The sequence below is a fragment of the Rhipicephalus microplus genome, unplaced genomic scaffold, assembly GCF_043290135.1.
Source record: "Rhipicephalus microplus isolate Deutch F79 unplaced genomic scaffold, USDA_Rmic scaffold_24, whole genome shotgun sequence".
Lineage (NCBI taxonomy): Eukaryota > Metazoa > Arthropoda > Arachnida > Ixodida > Ixodidae > Rhipicephalus > Rhipicephalus microplus.
Window position 1 is genome coordinate 3,284,825 of NW_027464597.1, and position 27,542 is coordinate 3,312,366.

Consider the following 27,542-nt stretch of genomic DNA (forward strand, 5'->3'; position numbering starts at 1 on the left):
AAGAGACGGGACTGCACGGGCTTTTATCATTACCTAACAGCCATAGATTGGTCCCAGGTTCCTGACAAACCAAATGATGATGAACAAGCATTATTACGAAAAAAGAAATACCCCATAACCCCGAAGGGAATCGTGAAAAAATGCGAATGCATTTCTTGCCCCGAGAGAGGGTACCGTTGCCATCATACATTAGCCGTCACCGACTTCTGCCATCACCCAGCCAGCGAACGGTCGAGAGTGAGGCGCGAGCGGACAGGAGAGTGGGGCGCGGGGAGGGGAGAGAGCGAAGAACAAGCACTGCGCCTACACTCTCACACCACATGCTCCGGTTGCTAGGGGCGAGGATAAGCGCGCGCGGCCGCAACTGTTGCTATGGAAGAGGGAGTGAGAGCGGAGGGAACACCTGCCGCTGCGCGGACACCACCGCCGACAACGCCGGATGTCTGACATAGCCCGACTAAGAAATGCATTCGCAGAGAAAATACGTGGCGCGGTTCGGACTTGGGTCGAGATGCACGCGCCACACATCACACACGGCGTGCGTGGGTGCGCCTTGAAGTGGAGGATCTTCCAGGGCATAAAGTTTCCTACAAATAACCATGGAAGATGAAACTCTGGCGTTTCCATCATTCCGTCACCATGCGAATGGTGGTTATAGGGCACGGATTTGACAAATCTTTGTGCTTGTGACTTCGAATGCACTTGCGGCTTTGGTCACTGTTGTGCTTTGACGTTTGCTTCAGATAAAAGAACGAGATCGTTGTGAACTTCGTGAGCCGACTGGAATTGATGAGCCCCACAAAAGGTATAGGTCGTGTAGTGGAACTGCGCTGAACATTCCGAATCGCGACAAAAGCCGCTCCCAGCTGGCCACGCGGATCCAGATGGAGCCGAAAGTAGGAAGATTGGACGAATCCGCGTGCCACCCAGCATTCGCACGACGGCTGAAGCGTCACGCGTTGCAGTTCCCACAGACATTAGCGCCATTTTTTCCCACTGCACTGTCAAGAAAATGTATGTCGCAATGAACGGCGCTGTGAGTGGACAGAGGCGTCCCTCATCTTAAATCCCCCCCCCCCCCCGCAGCTAAGAGCAAGTATGGTCGAAACACAACGCCTCGGAACGGCTGATTGGGCAATATGGAGAATCACGCTAGCTGATATAAGATCGGGTAGCTTGAAAGCAACAAGCACACGGGGACGAGCGCACGCTACCAAATGAAAATTTATTTGAAAAGCCGTCACATATACACTTATAGAAGCGGTTTGTTTTTGCTTTTTGAAGCAGCGTTTGGAGCAGAAACAATATACCACTCTCGAACAGCCACAAATGGTTTTGTCGGGGAAAATACTATGTTTGGAGCAGCCATACGTGTTTTACGAGCAGGCTGCAAAATATGCCATACAACTCCCAAAATTTGAAGAGTCATTGAAGTGTATGGCACAAATATTATATTTATTACGAAGTACGTTTAACAGCATATACGACCAACGCAAATTGCAAGGAACGCACGATTAGGTTGCTTATCGAATGCGTGTGGTGTGATCTAAATATTTAAAATATACTATAGCTCTGTCAATTTTACACACCACTAAATTAGAATGCGCGTAAAATTTAAAATAGCTAAACGATCTGAAAGCTCTGTATGCCAGTTCCTGTTGCATAAATAAAAGCTAACAAAGTTGCATATTAGAATGCTAGGATGTTATAGTATACAAATTGTTTTCAGGTTTTTTCGGAGCTTGCAAGTTGGTGACACAGTTAAAACTACTCGCCTTTTCTGAGTGCCACTCCGGAGCACGTTTGGAGCAGTTAGTAAACAAAAACCACAATTTGGAGCGGCCCGGAGCAGTATTTATTTTTTAGAGCAATCGGGGCAGCACTTCCACTTCTGCATGCATGTATACCCTGTCATGAAAGATGAATTTTCCAGCATGTTGAATCATTGTGCAGTTACACGGTCGTGTTTGAAGCAACAGCGCATAAGTTCCCCTTTATTTACATGGCCTCAAGAGGTAACATAAAAAAGCGAAATTATTCAAAATATTTAGCAGAAAAGCCACATATTAATAATGCGATTGCGGCACTAAAACGTTGCACAGAAGGGTGCTTGCAACCGTATTTAAATAAATCTGACCGCAGGCCTTTGTTGGCAAACAAGTTTTGTTCAGTTGCAATACGCCGTTGTCGTCGTGTTTCATTCTGCTTAGTTTTATACGAGCAGGACAATGCTATCAAATTTCACGTCCCAAAACCATGAGATACACCGCAGTGGAGGGCTTTGGATATTTCGACCACCTGGGTTTCTCTAAAACGTGCCTTGAAACTGCCCAACCCACGGACATCTACCATTTCAGTTCTGTCGAAATGCGACCGGGATTCGACCCCGCAACCTTCAGTTCACCAGCACAGCGCAATAACCAGAAGACCAGCAAAGTGCGAGGAAAAAAATTTACGAGCTGGTGAATGAGGCAGAAACGCTTCCACTCTAAACTGCACAATCGGTGTGCCAGTCATAGCCATCCTCCAGCGAAAGTATATATAGTCTCACTGGAGGATGGCTCCTTTCTGGGCTGTTTTCCTTAAAAGGGTGTCGACACGAAAATTTGCAGTTGTTTTCTTGCGTCAAATGAAAAGCTAAGCCCTCAAGATCCTAGAAAATGTGCTGCAAAGCGGATGTGCACCGTGAAGCAGCAATATTCCTACTCTACCCTGACGTCACGACAGGGTATCAGCTTGTCGTCGAGCAAGATATCGTGCCATTCGTGTATATGGCCACTCCGCACCGTGGCTCCCATGGTGAGGCACTAGTGGCTATTTTCAATGTTTTTGGCAGCTTGCAAGCAGCCATTTTGGAAGCTTTGGTACCCGACGTGCACACAAAAACCTTAACTGCTGCGCGAAATCACGAGAATTAGCATTTTATAGCCTCACGTTAAGCCAATGTCAATGTAGGTGCGCCACAAGAAAATTGAGTTCCGTATCAAAACATAATATGTGCGCGCATTCTTACTCGGTAATCCCGCGCTCATGGCCACTCCCGTCACCAAATCATTCCAAAATTGGCGATCTCAGTGCAGTCGACCGCTATTTCAGTGCTGCTTGCATTTTAAGAAACTGGAGTACAGGCCTCCATTCCATACTTAGCGGGCAGTCCGACCTACCGTTGCCTGTCATTCCGAAAGGGCGTTTTTTGACGGGCCGTAACTCCAAGTAAAACCATATAATGCAACATGTTTTCATTGATTTTGAAAGCTGATGTGCAGTAGAATAAGTGGGAAAAGTATGAAAAATATCCAAAATTGCTTTTTTTTATAAATCACCGTCAGAAGCTTCCCTTGCATGCTCTTTTGTTTTGAGGTTAGCACGATTATCTTTTAATAAAAAGGTTCTATTAGTATAACCTTTAGCAGCTTTATAAATAAGCATGTTGAGAAAACCTTGCGATATTTTCACCGCTCTGCCATAGGCACTTTGCGAAAAAAAAAAGGCCTTGCAAAGTAGGCAGAAAAGCGTTTTTAGGTAAAAATTGAGAATTTTTATTAAAAAATCTACACTGCGCAGACAGCTTCATGGCGTCCTGAGTCGAGAGCCCCGACCGAAAGCCAATCATGTTGTGGGTATAGCATTCGTTAGACTCGAGGTGGTCAGTGAGGCGGTTGAGCATGGCGTGCTCGGCCACCTTCCCGACGCACGACGTCAACGAGATTGGCCTAAGATTCTCGATGCTCGGTGCCTTACCCGGCTTGGGTATCAGTACTGTGCAGGCCGCTTTCCAGCTCTTGGGAATGAGACCGCTGCGCCAGATTTCGTTGATCTTGTCTGTAAGAAACTGTAACTGTAAAAAATTCGAAGAATCGCTAACAGGCACCGCGGAATCAGGGAGGACAATCTGATCCGGATTATCCACGCATTCGTGCTATGCCACCTCGCTTATTCGGCGGCTATGCACAACTGGCTCGTGTCGGAGCGCAACAAAATCAATGCCCTAATCAGAAGAGTCTTCAAGCTGGCCCTTGGCATTCCCGTTCGAACGCACACGGAAGACCTCCTGAAGTTGGGAATCCACAACACGTTCGAAGAAATTGTCGAAGCCCAAGAGTTTGCACAGTTTGTCAGACTGTCTGGCACCCCAGCGGGTAGAGCCATACTCGGCATGCTGGGACGAAACCCCATGGTTGTCGGTCCTGACGCTGTGAAGCTGCCCAACGACGTAAGATCCAAGATCCAGATTGCGCGGATGCCGCGCAATATGCATCCAACCTACAACGAAGCACGAAGACGAGCCAGGGGTAAATCTCTGCTCGCCAGTGCCCGCTTGGACAAGGATCGAGCCTGCTTCGTCGATGCTGCTTCGTACATTCAAGAAGAAGCCTTCTCCTCAGTGGTCGTCGACTGTGATTGCAGAGTCATCAGCTGCGCTACCATCCGCACTTCTAGTTCCAGCGTTGCAGAACAGGTTTCCATTGCTCTTGCATTGACGGACGGTGTACATGACACAATTTATTCAGACTCCAAGGCCGCTATCAAGGCCTTCCAGATGGGCATGGTGGCTCCCCAGGTCCTACAGATTATTCAAAAAGTCAAAGACCTCAAAGATCACTCATTGGTCTGGTTTCCTGCGCACCTTGGAACCATTGAGGGTGCCTCGCTCAATCCCAACGAGGAGGCGCACTCGGCTGCATGAGGTTTGACTGACCGTGTGCCGGGTAACGCGTCATCTCCTGGGCGACCTGAGCCTCTCTGCTCGTACAACGAGATATGCAAGCACCACTATCTGTCAAGAAGACTGCTGCCTCTACCACACTCCTCGCTATGCAGGGCCCAAGCTGCTACTCTCCGACTGCTACAAACAAACACTTACCCGAGCCCTGCGGCACTGCACACAATGTAACCTGAACGGTTTCCAAGCCCGGACTGCCCCCTGTGTGGTGGTTATGCGGACTTCGAGCATGTACTGTGGGGCTGCGCCTCGGCCGGTCCCCCTTTCACCCAAGAGGAAATGAAGCGACTCATTAAGGCCCAGGACCAGACCTCTCAAATCCTGGCCGTCCAGAGGGCCCGCGCGAGGGCCGTCAGCTTTAACCTGATGGTCCCCGAGTGGGCCTAGCCAGGTGACGCTGAGTTTACTCGCGTCTATTGTGGACCGAATAAAGTTGTTTCACTCACTCACTCACTCACTGCGCAGACAATCGACATATGATTGAACGTAAGCGCCAGTACGCCTATATGTAGTCAAGCAAATTTGTGGTCCGTAAGCTTTCATACATTTTGTGTAATTCGACGCCCAATTAAAAAAAAAAGCAGCAGAGCAGGTAAGCGTGGCACTCCGCCTCTCCATCGTTATTGATTTACTGTGCCTCAAAAAAACACTTTTACAGCAAAACCAATTGCGGATCTCTTCTTTCCACTGAACAGGCAAACAATATATAGAATTTCGAAAGAAACATGAGAGGTCGACTAGCCATGCTTTGTTCGATCTTACGTGGAATCACTCCGCTATAGAATTACCGAATTCATAAGTACAAAGCGTGTGTCAGCGAGCAATATACGCTGGGCTCAAAGAAGATAAACACGTCTTGCAGTGGACAAATACATAGGCAGATACAGAACAAAGTAGGCGAAGCCTTGCGTGAGCACCAACCGCGCACGCGCCATATCGCGCATACTCAGTTAAGGTTACTAAAACATCTTATCGTATAGCGAAGCAACGCTAACGCTACAAACACTATTCTAAAACAGTCTATAGTGATGACGGACTTAAATTGCCCAAACAACACTGCGCGGTGTTTAGAGCGTCAGCCCGACTCTGAGAGCCCTGCTATACATGTCTAGACCCAAGAAACAACAAAGTATAGTCGCTTACGGGCGTAAATGAAAAAAAAAAAAACGCAAAACCTGCACGGAACGCGCAGCACTGTCACAGCGAAAGCTAGAAAAGCAGTCTTTTGAAGGACTCGTCGGATAACAACTGCACGTTTGCAGAATAGCCACTACGCCATAAATCATCACAATTTTTGCGTAGTATATATAGAAAAGCACTGACTATGCCATTCTTCGGAGATATATAGAAGCATGGTACCGGCAACATGCATGTGCACCTGCAAGGAATTTTGTGTAATGTTTTTGATGCAGCAGCTGAGCACTATGAAAAAATATGCAAGAGGCTCTGGTAATGGCTTGGTGCATTCGACTACCTCCTCGTTACGCATTTCACGTTGTGCGACGTACAGTTGTTCTGCTGCTGTTCTAAAACGCCTCATTACTCCCAGCAAAGCGATTCCTTTCCCGACACGAAGCCTGTCTAGGGTCATTTCGCAGCGGAGCCTTGGCTGCAATGAAGCACCGGCGTGGCTCAACGGTAGAATACAAGACTGGCATGCGGGGTACTCGGGCTCAAAATTCCACAGTGTTTCTGTTGTTGGTTTTTTTTTATTTATTTATTTAGCTTTCTTTAGTTTTTCCGGGCACCGGCGGCGGACAACTACGGCGCCAAGAACGTCCATTGTTGTGATCTTATAACAGCTCTCGCTGTAAAAAAGAAGGCATCTCCAAGATGGCGTCGTCGCATAGGACTGACAGTCGCAGCGAACCAAAAACCCTGATCTTCAAACGTCGTCACAGTAAATACCAGCTAGATACGCTAACAGAGCCCCAAATTTTGTGCCAAGCGAGGGAAATTTTGAACAGCGCTGATCGCACGCTCCGATATTCAAGCCGTCAACCGGTGCAAATGCGCGCCAAAATGGCGGCCAAGCTTCCTTCCGAACGTTCATCGTCCCGCTATTTTCGAAACTGAGAGGGAAGCCAGCTACAAGCAAATTCGTATACTTAAATAGGCATTTCGCACAAAGAATCTGTAGCAGACGGCAAGAACATAGCATACGCTTGACGTCGGCCCCAGCGAACAATAGACAGACGAGAGTCGCGCGTAATTCCAGGAAAATGTGGCCAAAAAGATGTCGCGAAGACGACGTTCTAAGGGCGTATGATAACTAATCAAAGTACTCGTCACACGGGCGCCCGTTATTCGTACATCCACGTAGCCCTGCAGACAACGGAGAACAGAGCCGGGGCAAACCGCACAAAGTTCGTCGACATGACTGTCAGCGCCAGCAGTGTTGCAAGAGAGACGAAGAAGCGCAGTGCACAGAGTAAAAGCTTTGCTCTCTCTCTCTCTGCGTGTGTGGGTGTAATGGAAGCGAGCGACGAATCAACGCTTAGAGAAAGAAATTTTTTACACGAGCGTTTTCGCTTGTAGCTATTTACATCGTCTGGCTCACACTCGCCCTCGGCGTCTGCTAACCCTCAGCTACGCACCTGCGCAGCTGAACTGCGCACGCTCTCGTCTGCGCGTGCGGCCGTCTCTGGTTGGTGGTCACCATTTTGGTTATTTCTTTACTCCAGTCTCTAACCAAAAGCCGTTTCTGTCAGCCATTCCCCGCAATCAAGATGGCGGAACCTTTTTTTTTATTTTTTTCCCCTATCTGACACGCGTCGGCGGGCGAACTGCCGGTACACATGTGCACCACTGCATGCAGAATTTTGTCTAGAAATTATCGTGGAATCAGTACAGGACAGATTAGGCGCTCAAGCCGGCGACGGCGCCACAGGATTGGACAAGCAGCGGCGTATCCAATCGGTCCGGAGCCGTTCTCGGATACGGTTTCACCGATAACATCGCGTCCATTCGTATAGTATACAGCCAATATCGTTCACTATACGGGCAAGATCTGGCAGTACGCAGCGTCATCATCGTTAAGTCGCATTCTAATCACGACGTGCTTGGGCGTGCGACTCGGGGAAAAGCCAGAGAGCATGCCGGAAGCGAGCCGTCTAAACGTGACGTTAGCGTCATACGTTAGTAACCGTAGTCAAGCGAAAGCTGCGCAACTAACCCGTGACGCATGCAGCTAACGCGGAACGAGACCTCGCCGAAGAATCTCGGAGGGGGAAGAGAAGTGAGCGAGAGATCGCGCGACTTCAGCTCGTCACCAGTCAGGCATTCCCTCGATTCTGGGAGTCGTTTAACATTAGTTAGGGGAAGCGGGGGAGGGGTCTCGTTATAATGACTGCAGAAAGACGATGACGCAGCGATTACGAAACACGCAGCGCGAGCCCACACGTTACTAAGACTTAACAGACCCGAGTCGGCGGCGCCTTCGAAGTCGTCACATCGGCACATGGCAACTTTGAGGGTGTGCTCGTTTTTTTTTTTTTTTTTATATAGAAAATTTCGAACGGGTGGTGCGCGTTACGATTCGGAGCACCCATGATGTCAACTTAGAACAAGATTTTAAGCAAAAAAAAAAAAACAAGAGCGAAAATTACTTACCGAGCTCACTCGATGAGGAATGGCGGGATATATCCATCATGAATCCGGCCGGCATCAAGACGACTTCCGAGAGATTTTTTTTCGAAAAATTGTCCGATTGTGGTCTCAGAAAAATACACAACACTGTTCTCGAAACAGTTCGCGGAAGAAACAAATGAAGAGTGTCAGTTCGACAGCGTTGCTTGTTCACACAATATTTTTTTTTTGCTTTGTTCACTTTCCTATGTGCGTTACCCGTTCTAAACAAATGGCGCTGGTTCCCGAAACGTCACCGACAGTTGTCAAGAGCTCCTTCTCCTCCACACCAGACGCACGATACATAAAAGGGCGCCGAATTACGTTCAGGTTTCGAAGCCACCAAAATCAATCACACCTACTTGCAGATCCGCTTCATCTCCTGCAGCATCTCTCCGAATCTTAAAACAGTCCTCAGTGAGCACCGGACCGTCGTTTCTTTTCTGCGTGGTCGCTGAAACACAAATCGCAGAGAGGCGTTCCGTTACAGAGGTACTGCTTCGGCCATCTTTAAATGCTTTTTTGTTCTTGTTTTGTTTCTTCGTTCAAGTAGGCGCCTCCGCGTCGTCTGCTACAGCTGCGTCGTCTGCTACGTGCGCACCGTAGCAGTCCCCGCAATCTTCGCGCACCGTTGTCCGGCTTCTTCCCCGCTCCTGTTGTAGGCGTCGTAGTCTACCGCTTTTTTTCTCCAACGGTGGCTGGTTTGCACGCTCCGCTTCTGTTTATGGCGGGATATCTCGACGCAAGACCTTCCCGTTAGCGAGGTTCGGGAACGTCGTCTTCTCTCTGAATTCAAAACCAACGAGGCAGCCAGCCCCCGTTCAGCGGCAGCTATCCGTCGATAGCAGCCACTCAAAGATAGAAAACTCTCGCTCCCAAGCTTTTTTTCTCCGGCAACGTTAGATAAACGTACTGCGCGGACAGCTACCTGTGCCAGATGTGGCCTTCAAAAGCTCGACACCACGACGTGCCCGAAACAAACGACACCAGCCCACTGCACCCAACTAATTCCCAACACCACCAGCCGTTGTCCAGCAGCCAACCAGCACCCGCGAGCCAGACGGACCAAACGGCCGCGCTGCTCCTCACCCCTTCCCGTCGTCTGCTTCACGCCCTGTCGTCTGCGAACCCGTCTGCGCCGGCGGGAAGCAAACCGCCAGCGTCGGGCGCGCTACCGCAGCGCCGCATCGTCGGTCAGCGGACGGGGCCTCAACTACAGCCACAGACGCAGCAGAGAGGGAGAAAGAACGGCAGCAGCTGATTTGTATTTGTTTGATGCGTACCGCCGCCGGCCGCCGCTTTTCCAGACGCGCATTTGCTTGTTTGACTGCAGCCGCCGCATCACGCGCCGACGCCGCAGTCTCGCGCCCGGTCTCGCGGGCGGGACGGTCCCTTTTCAAAATGTTTCGCGCCATCAACTCCCTCCAACCACCAGCTACTCCAACGAGACAGTGACCTCATCAACCTCGCAAAAAAAAAAAAAAATCATACCATCCACCCGCTGACACGCTCAAAGCATGACAACAATGCGTGACGTCTGAAAGCAGACGTCCGTCGTACAGCCGACAACGGATCTCCCGAAGCTGAGTTGCACTATCGTAGCCACCATATAGTTACACCCAAGCAGACGAACGCAAAAGCAGCAGGCAATCACCGGAAACAGACGACCAATCTTGAGCAACCCCGGCTGAAACAGAAAATCTGGCATATTCGCAAACACCGCACTTATGAGAAAGTGGATGCGGCCCCAGTACTGCAACACGAGCGTATACTTGTTACGTTAAAGCTGCACCGCGAATTAACGGCCGCCAATACTATTAATGGCGACAACTGACGCAACCGCCAGTTCCATCTTTCATGAAAACAATAAATAAACAATAATAGCAATAATAATCGACAAATAAAGAAACGACCCCTTGACGCATGCAGGCCCGGGAAAAGTTGGCAGAACGATCATCGAGCTGCTAGAAATTTCGGAGCGCCAAAAGCAACTCCCTAGGGACTCTCACAGCGCACGCAGCGGAAATTCAAATTATGGCGTGCACATTGCTGTAAATAAAACCCACAGCCTTGGCCGGTCAGCTGGCATCGTCTGCAACAAATATGTGGTCTGCTTCACGGTGTCCGTCTGCATGAACGCGTCTCGGCGAACACGTGACCAGTACAGCGGTCCGATGGCGGAGAACGTCTCCGAAGACTCGGCACCAATTGCGCTCAATTGATCCTTATGGTAGGCATTACGGCACGCATGCGGTGGCCGGCCGTTTGCTTACGAAAGAAACAACAATGGCGCAGAGTCTCAACGACATCGTACCGATGCCTGTCACTGTCCTGTCTGTGGTTAAGCAAAGAAAGAGTGGAATCGTCGCTCAGTATCATGAACGACAGAAGTGGCGCCGGGTCGCTGCAACAAGGCTATTAAAACATGCTGCCAGCAGCACGGTATACTATTCGGAAAACGAGTCCTTCCACTAGGTCTTTGGAAAGCCGCAAGACACCCGAAATGTCAGGCCAGAAGAGAAACAACAGGCAGCATACGCAATCACATTCCGTATTCTTTAGAACAGTATTGGTCCCATAGACAAGAAACAAAATCGGTAAAATAAGGTAAATGTGTCGCGACAAAATAGCAGTGGACGCCGACATCAAGCAGTTAGGCCTTCCGGAGGTCGGTGGCACGTGACGAAGCGACCATTTAATAAAACGAAAAAATAACAGCGAGGGTTAGAGAGCGAGAGTGAGGAAAGAGTTCTTGCGCTACCTTCAAAGGACGGGCTATTTGAATGAGAAAGAAGGAAAACTGAAGTAGATGCACTTCCACCCTGCCTTATACCTAACGTGCAACCAGAAAAATAAAAAGATGGCGCGCGGGAATCGGTTGTGAGAGGACGGGAATGACCTCAACCCTTCCCAGCGGCGCGCTGAACATTGAGCAGCGCACGATGCGAGCGCCAGTCGGCGAAAGCGGCGGCGGCGGCGTGCTGTTATTATTATTAGTTACGTCTGGCGGGCAGGGATAATTTGTCGGTAGGCTGGTTGGGTGGGTTTGGAGGAGGTGACGCTGGTTTTGCTGGCCTCCTCTCAGCCACTCCTTTGAGACCGACGCAACGAACCAACCAGCGGCGGGCTTCGCACAAACGAGAGGAAAAAGGGGAGCGCAAACGCCGAGATGGGCAAGGAGGGCGCGACGGCAAGGTTAGACGATCCGCAGACGACGGAAGCGCAGCGTGACGTCAGTTCCGCAGAAGGGCGAACCCAACCAATCGCGCAAAAGTGCGCACACGCTCCAAGCCAGAGCGTCGCTCCTTCCGCCATTTGCACGGGTGTCTGCAGCAATCTTCTATTTTTTTTTTTTTGTTTCTTTCCACGTCGTCCGGCAATCGAATCCAAAAATAAGGGGGAGCAAGTAACAGCGACTCGCATTCATTTTTTTTTTATACCCCCCTCCCCCGATACGCTTTTTTTCGATGCAGTCTTGAAAGAAATTGGCCCCGTCGTACACTCTTGCGTTAGGAAGAGCGATAGCAGTGCGTTCGACGCAAGCTTGGGCCGATCGACACGGACCCATACACACTTTTCGTCTCCTCCGAGGCGTAGCGACAACGCCGCACGGCGCTTAAAACGCGCAGGGTTCCAAGCGCGCAGGCATTCCAGCTCTAAAACGCCCACGCGCTGCTCCCTGGTGGTCGGTAACGCTGGCATTGACGCAATTTCTAGTCCACGCGGCAAGTCAACCGTCCATAGCGGCGCCTCTCTTTATCGCACTGATTTTCGATTAGAAAGCTACTGATGCACAACAAAACATAGATCAACGCCGTAATATACTGCGCTGTCGAAGTTTTTACTAAGTAACAGCAAAAGACCACAAATAAAAGAACACAGGGGTATATTGACAGTCACAACTAATACGATTAGTGACACCAATTTTTAAAGCTATATGTTTCATCCACCATGCAAATATCATAAATACAGAGACGGCTCTGGCCAAGTAAGACGCGCAGAATGCTGATATTGTATTTCATTAATGTCAATTTTTGTACAGCACACCTACTGACATCGACAACAGCATGACGACAGACTAGAGCATCAATACTAGTGATTCAAACAAGAATACGGCTAGCTGTGATGACGCCATGTAACAAAACGCAGTATGACCCCTCGTGTGTTACCAACGTATACATAGCCACAAAGCGAAGCGGCCATAATAACGTCACTTTACCTGGCGCAAAAGTACGTGTCAAGATGATCATACCACGCCATGACGTAAGGAGCCGAAACGAGATTTTTTTTATGTTGTAATTGGTCTTTCGGGGTTCATTCATTCTTACCCGCACATTCACTAACTTCCTCCGTGAGCTTTCACTGGACGCAGTAAAATAGCAATCGAAAGCTTGCCTGCCAGTGCTCTTTTAATACAAAGCAGTTTCGAGCTAAAGCAAGAACATGGACACTAATTTAAAAAAAAAAGAAAAGATTGTCGAAGTTAGCAATAAGCCGTACAAGGTTTGAAACAGAAAAAAAAGGACAATTGTGAAGGCTAATCTGATTGTTTCGATGTCGTTTGTAGACATTAGCTGCAGGTTGTTGTTTCTATAGGTCGTTCTATAGGCTTTAGCTAGGAGATGCTATAGGGTGTTTTCACGTTGATTCTCAAAAGTAGAACCACAAGAAGTCACAGCCACTACACGGATGTCCCAACTCCCAAGACTTCTAGAAACTCGCGCTGAAACCAGGCGATCGAAGCTCTCGTACTTATACGGGGCGGTCGCCGTCAACGTACGCCTTCCATCACTTCGGCGTCTTCGGCTCGCTACCGTTGCTTTGCAGAAATTTGTTGTTGGGCTGCTTCGTTCTCCGTTTTTACAGGCCTGAATAGTGGGATTTAGCCAAATTACGCTTCACATACACCCGTTTAGGTGGTGTGAGCTTTCAGCGATCCCTTCACAAGAAACACACCTATATATATATATATATAATGCTTACGCGAAGTACTCCATACAGCCCGAGATACGCGACGTGGATAGTAGCTTCGCACGTAAGCTTACCTTGAGTTTACGAAGATAACGATGAATCAACATTTATTGGGCCCAACATTGTTGGTAGTGCCCGCAGGCACCATATACGGGGCGGTTCCCTATAGTTCACGCAGCTCCCGTATGTATCCAGCAGCTCTTGTCTGTCAGTGCACGCTGAGTCGGTATGGCGGGGCTGGATAACAAGGTCTCCCGAAGTGGCTTTGAAAAGAGGAAAAAATGAAAAGATAGGCGCTGTTCGGTTACTGTTTCTCTCGATGAGGGCACCGCCACAGATTAGCGCAGGGAAGGGGGGAAACCCATCGCTCAAGGGGTTGGGGATTCGGGGTGTCGGGAGGAAGGGACGGTGGTGGGTTCTTGAGTTCTGTGAACTCTGCCAAGATGTGCGGCAGGGTTCCATTTTCTACTTTACAAAACGGACAGAGCATGCCGTGTTGTTCCGCAGGGTACATGCGGTTCAGCAGTACGGGATGCGCAAACGATCCCGCCTGCGCTCGACGCAATATCGTCTGTTGTTGCCTGGCCAGGTCGGGGTGCGGTTTGGTATATCCTGCACCTTCCCTCTCGGTACATCTGGGTAATGTCCCGAAAGCTGGTAACCGGGTGTGGTATAGTTCTTCTGGTTCATGCTCGTCCCGGACTGACATTTCTCGAGTTAGATTCTTGGCAGCTGCATTTCCGTGGAGGCGAAATGCAGGAAACGTTCGTGTACTCCGGTTTAACCCATATATGCCGAAACCTAGAATAATTAACAAGACTAATTTATTTTTAAAAATTGATTGCTTCTACATCTTCAAAAACACAGAATACGATTTTTATTTTAAAAAATACTGTTTCGAACAATGGTTTTGGAGCCTCCTTTATGTGGGACACCAATGTTTGACACACCGCAAACAAAAAACATTAAAGCCTATCACTGTCGTACTAAAGTTACTGCACAACCAATAACTGACGAACAATTGATAAAAATGTCAGCAGCATAGCGAAGATTTTGACTCTAAATTATTTATAATTTCTTTGCGGTATGGCGCTCAGCTACATGCACGCAATATAGCTATTTTGTGACTGAAAAGACGCGGCTATTTGTAACCCAGCGATTATCTAGACTTGCATGTGACGAGAACACGTTATTATAAACACACCTTCAGTGCCGTTAGCTTTTTTACACAAAAAACGTTCAAGTTTCCCTGAAAAGTTTCTGCGTCCTACATGTAGGACACTGGGTATATATGGGTTAAGGTGCGCAATCAAAATTAAAAAAATCCCATTGGTGGTAGAACGTGATCTGCGGAGCCCTTCTCACGCGCCTCACAATGACGTCGTGGCTTCGGTATGTTAAACCCGTTTCGCGACATGGGCTCGATAAAACTTTTTAAAACTTGGTATGCTATGTATATATTACGACGTACTTCGTTTTTATAGATTGGAAACTATACGTACGGCCCAGCAGACGCCTTCGAAATTTCTTACGTCACCGTGCGGGAATCTCAAGGTGGCGTCGGCAACCGCATTTCGTTTCCACGCATTTTCTCGCTTACTATAAAGCGTCGCGTCGCGGTAAGAGTGGTGTTATCGGGATGGTGAAATTGTATTTTATACCAATACGCGAAAAAATCGTTTTTCTCTTTAGCATCCCTTCAAACCACGGAGAGGCGGAAACGCTTCGCCGTGCGATCGCGAACGTGACAGGAGCGAAAGCCACCGATCGAGTCGCGAAGCTTTCGTGCGGGTGGGTTGGTTAGTCGGTTAGTCTGCGCATTAGTTTGCGTCGCAGTTCGCCAAGTGCGTAGGCGAGCCTCTTCAAGGCTGAATCGCCCGAGTAGGCGCGCAGTCACCGTTTCCGCATCGCTGCACGCACCGTTTTACCGACGCTGCTGTACTAGTAGAGGTTTATAGTTTCACCTGCGCACGGAATCGTCCTGCTTTGGAAACGCGAAGAAAAGAAAAAATCACGCGCCCTTGCTCTTTCTGCGAAACGAGCGCAAACGAGGCTCGACGAGTGCTTGTCTGACGTAATATAATGTTCTTTCTCTGCTTTTTTTTTTCCCCTTCCTTTCTTTCTTTCATAACGGGGACTGCACCATCATCAACGTCCTAATACTTCAGCAACAACATCCATTAGATCCATGCATAGAAAGAAATGTGGCAACGCCAAATTGTAAATTCATTTGACAACATATCGAATTGCCCATTACGAACAAGCCCACCATCCGCAGAGCGAGACTTCATCGAAAAAGGCGCACAGACACACGCGCATGCGTGCATGCGTGCGTGCATGTTTCGCAACAATTCTGACGTCGGCGTTGGCGAAGAAGGAGAAGGAGTATAGGAAGAAGGAGAGGAAGGAGAGAAATTGCGTTCTCAATTGTAAAGTTCAAACCCAGGCTAGCGAATGGTATGACTAAAGGTATTTTCCTTAGCGATCTGTACCGGCTGTATCTGTACATGTATGTATGTATGTATGTATGTATGTATGTATGTATGTATGTATGTATGTATGTATGTATGTATGTATGTATGTATGTACTATATCCCAGTCGAACTGATGGCTGCTGTGTCCATGTTGCCATCTGTCAACTGTCTAGAAGAGGGTTCTTCTAGAACCCACCCAGTCCGCGATTGTATATCTATGGGATGCATCGTACTTTTCACACACATACACACACTATATATATATATATATATATATATATATATATATATATATATATATATATATATATATATATATATATAATTGTAAAACGAAGCGCTCGGCCAGAAGATGCGCTAAAATTTTGCCAACTTATTTGCGAGTGCTCGAAGATGAACCCACACAACACCCTTTGATTAAAGAGAAATCGGGTGCCCAGGCCTTTGAAAGTCGAAAAGCTGCAGCAACACGACACGCCATTTCACCGGAGAGGTACCGCGGCGATTACGGTGCTCATCTGCCGACCCGAAGGTCACGGGTTCGATGCCGGCAGTCACCTTTTGATGGAGGCGGTATCCGTGAAGTGAAGTGAAATGATCTTTATTTCGTCCTGGAGAACTGGTCAGACACCCCCCTAAGAGGTGTCCGCCGCAGTTGCTGGCCGCGTCCACGCCGGGACTGGAAGACCGTGGCTCTCCGCCCGTTCGCAGGCCTCCTGGACTGCATACTGTGCCATCTAATTGTACGTTAAACCCCACCAGTTGCTCACCATTCACGGAGCAGCCCTCCACTACGGCGTCCCTCGTAATTATAGCGCAGTTTTGGACCGTAAAACCCGCGCAACACTCGCTGCACCCCATAAACAAAGGGTGATCGTGACTTTACAAACGTGGGAGCGGCCCGCTGAGCGCTGAGTCGAGCACCTCAGGGCTATAACTAATCAAGCTTCGCATCCATCCATCCATCCATGGTGGGATTACTTAAGCAAGGGTAAAAAAAAAAAAGTGTCGCGAGATCACAGATGACATCATTGCATGACATCGTAGCTTGGTCAAGAGTAGGTAGATTCCGGAGTGTCAATAGAATAGAATGAGAACAACAACAAAAAAAAATGGGTTTCGCGTTCGATACGACTTAGGCGAATGCATGAAAAAACGTGTAGTTTTTTATTGTTTTATTTATTTGGGGGGGGGGGGTATAATACAGCTTTTATATACATTCGTGCATGCGTTTGTACTACGTTTATGCGAATGTGTGAACAAAAACGAAATAACAGCATATCCACGAAGTGGATGATGAGCGAGTGAAGCACTGGAATCGTTCGGTGTTACCGTATAAATCACTCGTAACGTTGCCCACTCATGCATGTGAATGTGTGCCAAGCGGTGCACAGTTATGTACAATGTTGTTTTTTTTTGTCACAACTGGTAGGATGTGTTGAGCAGGTAATTTCGTTTTGCCTTCATTAATACTACTTCGTGGTATCGGATCTAACGAAGATGGCAAAGACGAGATCTGGGCACGTTCTGCTGGTGGTCGTCGGTTGTTTGCGGTCATACTAAATGCGTCGTAGAGCTGATCGTGACGTCACCTGCTGCACAAGCTAGTCGTATTCCGTGATCATCATCATCATCAGTGTCATCGTCATTACGTATAATGGGTACCATGCACGTGCTGCGCCGTGATGGCAGAAAGAGAACGTGTGGTCTGGAACACGCCCGTTGCTCATCGTCATCAGCATCATCGGCAGCTACGGCGCACAACGCCCACAACGAACAAGCCTCGACCCTAAGGAGATTTGCCCTTGAAACGCAAGAATTCAGGGGGAGAGAAGGGCTTCACCCGTCCCACTCTGGTTCCACTGCAGTCAAAGCCGCAATGTGTAATAGCGTTGCTTGCTACGGCGCACGTATGCACGAACTTATTTCGCCGAACGTATAAACACATAAACGGACGGAGCTGCATGTGTGAGCTGCATGTGTGAAGAACAGAGCTGCATGTGTGACGAACGCCGCAATGCGCACATCGCGACGCGACATACATTCGTTTCTGCCTCCTTCATAGTACTTTTCTTTTTCGCTTCCACCGATGAGTTATCTGTTTTGCATCAGGAGCACGCCCCACGCAAAATTAAAATAAAAAACACGCATACGAGCTTCATACTTACCTTGACCAGCAGCAACCTTGAATAGGCCAATACCCCACGCCAACCATCGCACCGAACATTTTGCACTTTTCTTCACGACATCATTTATCGTATTTATGTTTTTTTTTTCGATCGAAATATATGCTCGAAGAGAAACCGTATTTCAGACCAGAATGGCAAAACAGGCACGGATCGTGCGCGCATTTTGTTGTTGTTGTAGAGTGTACTTTTATTTTTTCGATACTTCGGTTCTGGTTCTACAGCAAAAGCATCATTACCTGAGCTTACGCAGAAAAGACAGTAAGCGCCAATGCCTCCCTGCTTAATTTACTTAGCCCTTTTTTTTTTAATTTGATTTCAGGCAGTCAAGGGTGAGCTTGCGAAATGCGACGCTAGAACACGAAGCGAAAATGAAACACGACGCAAAAAGGTAACTATATATTACCTGCGAGTGTCTATCGTGCAAACACAAAATTCAAATGGAAGCAACTTCTTAGTCGCATATCTGATCTTCAGTAAATTACTCTGCGGTATTAGCAACCTAGTGTAATCATGTAGATAAAGCTGCACCTAGTTTTCTGTGTACTAAAGCAAGTAAAATTATTGTTTCTTATTTTTCTGCGCGTTATAGTGATGTCATAATGCATTGTCATGCGTTCTTTTATTTTTCTTGGTTTTCCTGCTTTTGTTTTTGTTTTTACCTGAAGAGAAATGCAATGGTCTTCAATTATTGTATTGTTCCTATTGCATGTTCGAATGGTGAACTCATGTAAGGCTGCGAGACATTATATGTATTAGCATCAGTTTTATTTCTTCGTGCACCGCTGTACACGCGCGTCTATGTATTTAATGCATATGCGAAAAAAGAAAAAAAAACGTCTCCATCTGTGCGGACTCGGACAAATTAATCCCTGCCCCGCCGCGGTGGTCTAGTGGCTAAGGTACTCGGCTGCTGACCCGCAGGCCGCGGGATCGAATCCCGGCTGCGGCGGCTGCATTTCCGATGGAGGCGGAAATGTTGTAGGCCCGTGTGCTCAGATTTGGGCGCGCGTTAAAGAACACCAGGTGGTCGAAATTTCCGGAGCACTCCACTACGGCGTCTCTCGTAATCATATGGTGGTTTTGGGACGTTAAAACCCACATATCTATCAATCAATCGATCAATCAATCAAATTATATTTTGTTGTATGCTATCTGTCAGTTCTGCCCTTCGAGGTGAAATGCGCTACACGCACAGGTGATATACAGTGCTCCGCAACGTACGTCGTAAAGCACCTGGATGTGATACGCACCCTCGCACCTGTTGGACGACATATAGAATGGTCGATAATGAACATTTCTTTCTTTTTCTGTTCAAGTACGACACACACACACACACACACACACCCGTATATATATATATATATATATATATATATATATATATATATATATATATATATATATATATATGGGTGTGTGTATGTGTACTTGAACAGAAAGAAAGAGAAATGTTCATTATCGACCATTCTGTATGTCGTCCAACAGGTGCGAGGGTGCGTATCACATCCAGGTGCTTTACGACGTACCTTGCGGAGCACTGTATATCACCTGTGCGTGTAGCGCATTTCGCGCTGCATATCACGACGCACGGTTGCTTTTTCTACTTTCAGCCACTGTAGCTGTTTTCTTTTATTTTTTTTTTTTGTTTCACCGAAGGCCATCACCACCGTCATCGATTCGTCGGCGGACCCAAGAAGCACCTTCTGCATGCGCAATTTCTCAAACACCATCCGCATTTTTTTTTTTTTTTTTTGTCATCAGGTTCCAGGCAAGCAGCATCGCGTATTATCAGGGGTGGAACAGCCGAAATAGGATTCGGAGCACTTTTTAGAGCAGCAAAATGCGGTTTCTTGGAGCACGAAAATCCAGATTTCGAGCAGGTTACGTTAAAGGAAAAAACTTTCTTCTTTTAGCCAGACATTTATATTTTGGAACAGTATAACAAACAGGGTTCACTTCTAAAAAAAATAACAAAAATGCACAAATCATTCAATATCGGCCAACTAGCGCCCGTGACGACTGCTTAAGTAGTTTAAATAAAATCAGTTGTTGAATGAACGCCTCTTCCTTAATTAAAAAAAAAATAGAAGATGCGTTGTCCGAAACCCACCACCATGTGAGCAATGATGAAGCCCATATTAACATTTGCAGTACCTGCCTAATAATTTGACAGGGATTGCAAATGCTATACGGACCTGTCAATCTGGCGAACTAAATATTCGGGAAGTTGGCAAGCAAAAGTGAGGCGGGGGAGGGGAGGGGGCGTGGCAAGAAAAAAAAACTAGCGTATATATTTTTTTTCTCAGTTTCTCAAGGCCAAGTAGCTGTCATACACAGTTCTGAATGATTACCAGTATTTTTTTTTCGTCGTCGGCGATCACGCTCCCACACGCCGCGTACACGCAAGCATGACGAAAGAACAAAATGTGTAATGTCCTGCGACAGCTAATACTAATGGCCCATTTCAAATTGTAGTGCGGTTTTGCGAAAGGTACCGGCGTGGTGTAGCGAATGTGGCTTAAATGGCATTCTGCACGCGATAAAACACAACGTTTCAGAACCACCGTCTCATAGTTTTCTTTTTTTTTTCTTTTTTGGTGGTGAGGTTGGGGTTAGGACTGCACTTTTGCATTGGATAATCAATAGTACCCAAACTGCAGGACAAAAGCAACTGAGTGCTGAAAATGGTCAACAGGCAGGTCGCAACACTAGACATGGTTCGCAAATAAATCAAACAATAAGTTTACATCGCACATTCGAAGAATTAAACGTCACTAGCAGAAATACACGACCAAACAAAATGGAGCAAGGAAATTGCAAAACTTAGATACGTGAGAACTAAAGAATCACCGAAATGACCATTACTTTTTTTTTTCCCCTCGATGTGCACTCAGCTCGCGGCTAAAGTGCTCGTCAAATGTGGCTTCCCTGCAATAAGAGGCTTTTTGAGGTGAAGCCCACTTACTGAACTAATCTCATTGGATAAACGCACGGGCCCTAAGCAAATACCGAGCGAGGAATGTTGACAGGCTAATAATATTCCATGGATGTGAAAGATAAAAAAAGCACATGATGCCTTACGAATCCCCCAAAGAAGATTCGAAGGCGATATCTAATTCCATGTACATAGCCATCTTCAAGACACATAGGCCGCCTGTGCTAAGAGTGGCGCTGGCTAACACTTCCAGGCGTTAAGCACACATAAATATTCTACATAAAAGTGGACGGGGTAGGACGTGGGGGGGGGGGGGGGCTCCGTTCTAGTTAAATGGGTTGGCTCCCACCAACGACGCGGGTAATTTTTCGTCCACTTTAGTTCCTCACAGGTTTAGTGAGAATCATTAGAGCACAGTTAAGAAACCAGAAATAATATCCGTCATGATTTACTTGGTTTGATGGGAAAGTTCAGCTATTTCTTTACGTTCACCAGTTCGATTACACTCTTAGCATGTGTTCTTTAGAATCCTGATATGTGCAAGGTTATACAACCGTAAGTGATCTGGTTTTTTTTTTTTTTTGAAATGTAACTTTAAAATTGGTAGCCAATCGTATAATCACGTTCGTAAACGCGGGCCACCCTGGGTATGTGACGCACGTGTCAAGCCTTCGTGCCCCACCTCGCCCAGCAGACGGATGCAGAGCACGCTTTCATCTACGAGGTGACCACGACGCGAAAACAGTTCGGTTTTGCCAACTCCATAACGTGTTAATCATCGCTCACACAATATATTAGAGTAATATTGAGCAACGAGGAGATCGATTCGGTGCACTTCAGATTCTTCACGAGCCGGCGAGTCGAATTCGAAAGGCGATGCTTACGGATTGGAATAGTAGCTGCAATCGTCTCTGAACTGATCACTAGTGCATTCAGACGGGCTGGCACCACTTGACTGCGCGTCGGATGACATCGGCAAATAGAAGAAGCACGCGTGCTACGTTTATACCTCAGCCAACCATGGTGTCAAGTACCCGTGGTTTCGGGACGTCATTGTTTTTATTCACACGGAGCAGATCCCTGTTTCGGTTTCGACTACAGTTTCGACTCCTCGTTTATTGATTATTTAAAATTATTGACGTGTCTCTCGGCAAAATGAACCACGCTAGCTGTTACATGGCTGTTGACACTATTTGAAAACGACATCAGGGAGTTTTCGAATAGGGGCCCCAAAAGTTTGGGGCTCCAAAGTATTTTGTGAACGCTAGGATTAGGTCAAGCAGGGGGTAAGGTTTTTCGAACAGGGTCTGCGGCGCTCTGGAGACTCACCAAATTCTCGGTCACTCAAGGTTTAGAAGAGAGCCACCACTTCAGTCGGTATATCGTCACGTTTGTCTGACGCAAGGCTTTTGGGGCAGGCTTTGGGAATCCCGTTAAGTTAGAGAATTAGCGTCCCCAACGCAAAACCCAAATGCGGTTTGGCTTTCGCGCGTGCGCAGTGGCCTCGACGCTATTTCTTTGGGGCCCCAAACTTTCGGGGTCCCTACTCGAAAACTCCCTGTCATCTCAATATAGTGAAAATGCCCCGGAGTTCCCTTTTAACTGCACGTCGGTTTCGTTTAGTTGTGTATAACAATAAAGAAAACGAGCCTGACAGACAATTCCCGGGTTTTATTCTTTGATTTCTTTGTAGGTAAAGGCTGCGCTGCAAAGTTAAGGACGATGACAAACTGAACCAACACACACAAAGCGCGTCTAACAACTGAACTTATCGATTTTTAAAGATACTAGTCTTTCTTGGGGATCTTCAACGGAAAAATTTTCGTCTGTCTATCCATCTGTCTGTCCACCCTTAACGATATCTTAAAGTCTAAAAGGCACCTAACGATAACCCAAACCGCCAACGCCATCCGCAGCGCCCACCAATATTGCTCAAGGTTCATCGTTCATACTTGTGCGATTGTCAATTAAAAATCAATTATTGCGCATATTTGATGCACTATAACAACACGTCAATAGTCTGCATGTGTGCATTTTTACTAGAAAAGGCATACATAAGTAATTCTAAGGACGCTTATCACGCTGCGCTGACGATGCAACGCTTGCATGGAAAGGCGAGTGTTGCCAGCGCTTTGCTAAAACAGCACGGTAGTGGCGCCTACCGGTCGCCTTGCATTCTACACCTTATCGCCTCCGAGACGGGCGCGCACGCCGCGCGCGCTTCGTTTTCTAAGATTACTGCCAGATAGCGCTCATGCCTCACGTGTGACGTGACTTCATGCGCTCGTTCACCTCCGCTGCACGTTCGAGGCACTCTGACGCCGATTAAAATACAATTCACCGATTTTCTTGCGCATAACATCAAATAAACGTTTGTTCACTCTCTCCAGACGCAAGACTATCGTCTTTTAGACAGCATTTGCATGCAGTATATCATGCAGATACGGCGCCATTTTTTTTCCTGGTTCTTTAACAGACGCTGCAAGCTTTGTGCGCTTGGAGAGATTTTGCAGTGCATCCAGGCTCGACTCACCCATGACCAAGCGATGACGTCATTTAATGACGTCATCGTGTGCTGTTATGTTATTTGAAATCCCAGTGACGTAACAGATTTTGGCGATCTGTGACGTCTTCTCCGACATTAACACGGGCAATGTTCAAATTCTAGACAGCATCGTAGACAGTCTACGCTGACTGCTTGGAATACAGCTTCGAGCCCATGCCGTCCGAGAAATGGAGCGTGTCTGGGTGGCGTCTACGCGACGAGACGCCATCGGCATCGAGAAAAAGATGGCTAAACGAAAAAACGTATTTGTTACTATTTTAGCTTATATCGTTTTCACAGCCCCGCTGCGGTGGTCTAGTGGCTAAGGTACTCGGCTGCAGACCCGCAGGTTGCGGGTTCAAATCCCGGCTGCGGCGGCTGCATTTCCGATGGAGGCGGAAATGTTGTAGACCCGTGTGCTCAGATTTGGGTGCACGTTAAAGAACCCCAGGTGGTCGAAATTTCCGGAGCCTTCGACTACGGCGTCTCTCATAATCAAATGGTGGTTTTGGGACGTTAAACCCCACAAATCCATCAATCAATATATCGTTTTCACATATAAAAAAATTAATGTTGCTCGGAAACGTACGCAAGTGTGCAGACGACCATTCCAGTGAGATCCAATCTATTCGAGCAATTCGCTGAGCCGCCATCTTGATGCGTTCACAAATATACACGCATCTTGCACAGACCCGTTCTGGTTGTCGTTTCTAGGACCGGCTACACATCAAACACGGTTAACGTATTGTGGAAATGGCAAGAGTGCCAGAATTTTGGATACGCGCCCTCCGGGTCCAACCCGCGCTACATGCCCAGAGAAAGCCAGGCGCGCGCGGAAGCGTTGCAGTTCAAGAGCAATACGTGTGCTACGCGGACGCTGCCGGCCCGCACCACGAGGGGGACCCGCAGTTATACACAACACAAACACCATAAACGGGCTCACTTTCAAAGCCTACAGCGCTACACACGCGGAGGAGATTGTCATCGCTCCGGCTCTTACCTCTTCTAAACATATCATCGCCGACTCGCGAGGGGCCTGTCGGAACTATGAGTTAGGGTGGGCTCTCCGACTTGCTCATCGCATACTGGAAACTAGCCACCTGTACGGTGATCCAACTCCGCGTAATCTGGTTTGGGAACCCGGTCACCAAGGACTCCAGGGAAACGAACAAGCTGGTCAGGCCACCCGCGCACTCTCTTCCCGGGCTACCGATCTCCCTGCCTTTGGAAGCCTACTCTCAACCAGACAATGCGGCCTATTCATTCGAAGATATTACCAATCACTACAAGGAAGAGCACCGCCGCTATCCGTACACCCTTGTAAAGAGCTGCATTGCGCTGGCGAGCGCCTTCTTTTAAAACTGTGCCCGGCGGTGCTAAAACACTTCAGTTCATCCTTTCATGGCACGTGCCCGTTTCGTGGAGAGGTGACTGACACCTTCAACATAGTCTGGGCGTGCCAGTCAAATCCATCTATCCCCTACCCCAACCCCACGAGAGTGGGGGCCCTGTTCCGCTCTCAGGACCTGATTCAACGGGCACGGGCGGCGTTGCCTGCCAATGGAGCTCGGGAATAGGGTTTCCACCTAGTTCTGTGAGGGGAGGAGGCCAATAAGAGCCCAACCCAATAAGCTTTCTAATAAATGTTTTGACCACCTCCTGCCTCAAGGTTCCTACAAGACTTCGCCTCAGGCACACGCAGCGTGTGCACAGAAAGACTGGGTGCCTCGCTTTCGCCCCTCATGTCGACAGCCGGGCTCCAGCTGGCCCCGCTCTCTTCTTATCTTTCAATTTCCCCGCCATACAAACAGTCCTAAAAAGCAAGCGCGCGCGTGGCGACGTATAATGCGCAGTCGCACCGCGCATACCCGGTTACATTCCGTCTCCCGTTTCATGTGCAGCGCAGCTCTTCCGGCTTCTCCCTCTTTCCCTTCATCATCCTCCACAGTGCAGCGAGCAGCGAAGCACTGCCACACCGCTGTTACAAGAGGCGCGCAGGCCCCGGCCAGACAAGAAAAACAGGGACACGACAGAGTGAGAACGGCAAAAAAAAAAAACGACAGTCAGCGAGGCAGCCTCCAGAGAAAGCGGGATCAAAAGGAACGTATAATTGGGGAATGATGGGGAACGAGCTGGGGAGAGAGTTAGGCAAGGCTGGGAGGAAAAGAAGAGGCCAGCACCGAGCACGGCGATGAGCCACGTTCTATGGAAGCTGCGAAAAAAAAATACTTCGGGAAAGAGGTAGTGCAGCAGCCCAAATGAAATATGTTTTAACTCTTAACGAAGGGACGGAGCTTAGTGGCCCTATTTGACGCGGAAACGGGAGCCCGAGTGCGGAACACACGCAGGGCGAAAGAAAAACGGGGAGAGACCGCGGATAGATGGGGGGAAAAGAGGATTACCGCGAATAGGGAGAAGGCAGGTGCCCACTCCTCCCTGGGGCGGTGTTGCACTGCGTCGTTCCTACCACCATCATCATCGAGAACGCAGTCTCGGCCGCCGCCGATGGATCGATTCCGGCCGGCTCTTTCGCAATGTCGTCCAGACAGTCGACCCGGCCCTGTCTGGCTGTCTCTTCCCCCCGAGCTATGTACAGTCAGTGGGCCGTAACAGGACTGAGCCATAACGCGGAACGGTGTACGCGCTGGCGGATCACGGTCGCCACATATGTGCACGATGTACGGATGCGTGTGCAATGCAGCGAACACGCTAGAATCGGTCGTTGCGGGCACAGATGAGGCTGCTGCACACTCGTGCTGTACGGCGTCAAACGAAACACCAACTGCGGCACCACCACGCCAGCAACGGTAAGCGCAGCGCGTCCTCCAGTCATCACCACTGAGAGGCGCGAACATCCGGTTCGGCAGCACTGCGCGCATGCGCGCGCCTGTCCAGGGTTGTGACTGGACGGCAATCACTAAGCCGTTCCTATATAATGATTAACGCTGTTTGCGCTTCATTTAAGAATAATAAAAAAATAGAGTCCTTTCTGTACCGAGAATATGGGGCAAACGTAGCTTGGCGTGTCCGTGTTTGTATGTGTGTTACTTTTTCTTTCAATCCTCGCCATTTTTCCTTCCTTCCTTCCTTCCTTCCTTCCTTCCTTCCTTCCTTCCTTCCTTCCTTCCTTCCTTCCTTCCTTCCTTCCTTCCTTCCTTCCTTCCTTCCTTCCTTCCTTCCTGCACTTTTTGCATTGCAGACTGCTCCCTCCCAACTTTCTCCTCCATGCCGGGAATCACACCATCACCGACGTGCTCAGCTGTGCAACACTTTCTGCTGCTGGCAGCACGCACGGTCGTGCGTTCTTATCCAGGCAACGACCAAACGCGGCAACGCCAAACACGAATTCCTTGCCGTAATAACGTCAGGTTGGTGTTTCAGAAACGACCGATCACCGACAAGCCCACGGTCGAGAGAAACCATTTGTAGCGGCGAGAGAAGAGAGAGGCGTGAGATGACGTCGAAGGCGGCCGATGGGGCCGTGCCGATCTCGCCACTTTATTGCAGGCCTGAAGCGGAGCCACGTCGGCTACCAGCGTCCGCCACGCCAGGCGTGTCAGCTCGTTCTAATTCTCGCGCAGCTCGAGCTCGCGCCAGCTGCGCGAGAGACGCGGCGCGGTGATGGAAAAAATGATGATGGTGATGATGGCACTACACATTCATTATCGGGCACACGGCGCACACAATTACGCACGTGGCGCAGGCACACATTCAAGAGCAGCGACCTCTGTACGGTCGCCAGCACCGGGTTTTCCGCGTACAACAACGCCGCCATCGGAATCTAATTCTTAACAGGCTTCGCAAAAAATATTACCGAGTTCTTTCTAACAAAAAAAATGCGACAGCGAGAAACCTCCAGCTTACTTCCTACATGAATTATCACCTACCCACCCCGGTGGTCTAGTAGCTATGGGACTCGACCGCTAATCCAGATGTTCCGTGATTGAATCTCGGCAGCGGTGACCTCATTCCGACGGAGAAAATCAGGCGGACATAATTTTCGGAGCCCTCTAATTACGACATATCGCGTTTTGGGATGTAAAACCGCAAACTTATTCGCCGCATGGCGGTGAATAAG

The 27,542-nt window shown here is 48.4% G+C and overlaps 1 protein-coding gene across 2 annotated transcripts in view; it reads right to left on the minus strand.

The window, feature by feature from the left end:
• Nucleotides 1-27,542, minus strand: part of LOC142786485 (transcriptional regulator protein Pur-beta-like) — a 167,590-nt gene that overhangs the window by 63,755 nt on the left and 76,293 nt on the right. Inside the window, exon 1 of one of the 2 annotated variants that reach the window (XM_075884196.1) lies at nt 8,336-8,780. The exons of the other annotated variant lie outside the window; for it this stretch is intronic. Within the exon in view, the coding sequence (XP_075740311.1) occupies nt 8,336-8,390 (55 nt within the window). The 5' untranslated portion in view covers nt 8,391-8,780. Of the gene's footprint in view, nt 1-8,335; nt 8,781-27,542 lie in introns of those variants that run through there. 2 annotated transcript variants of the gene reach the window in all.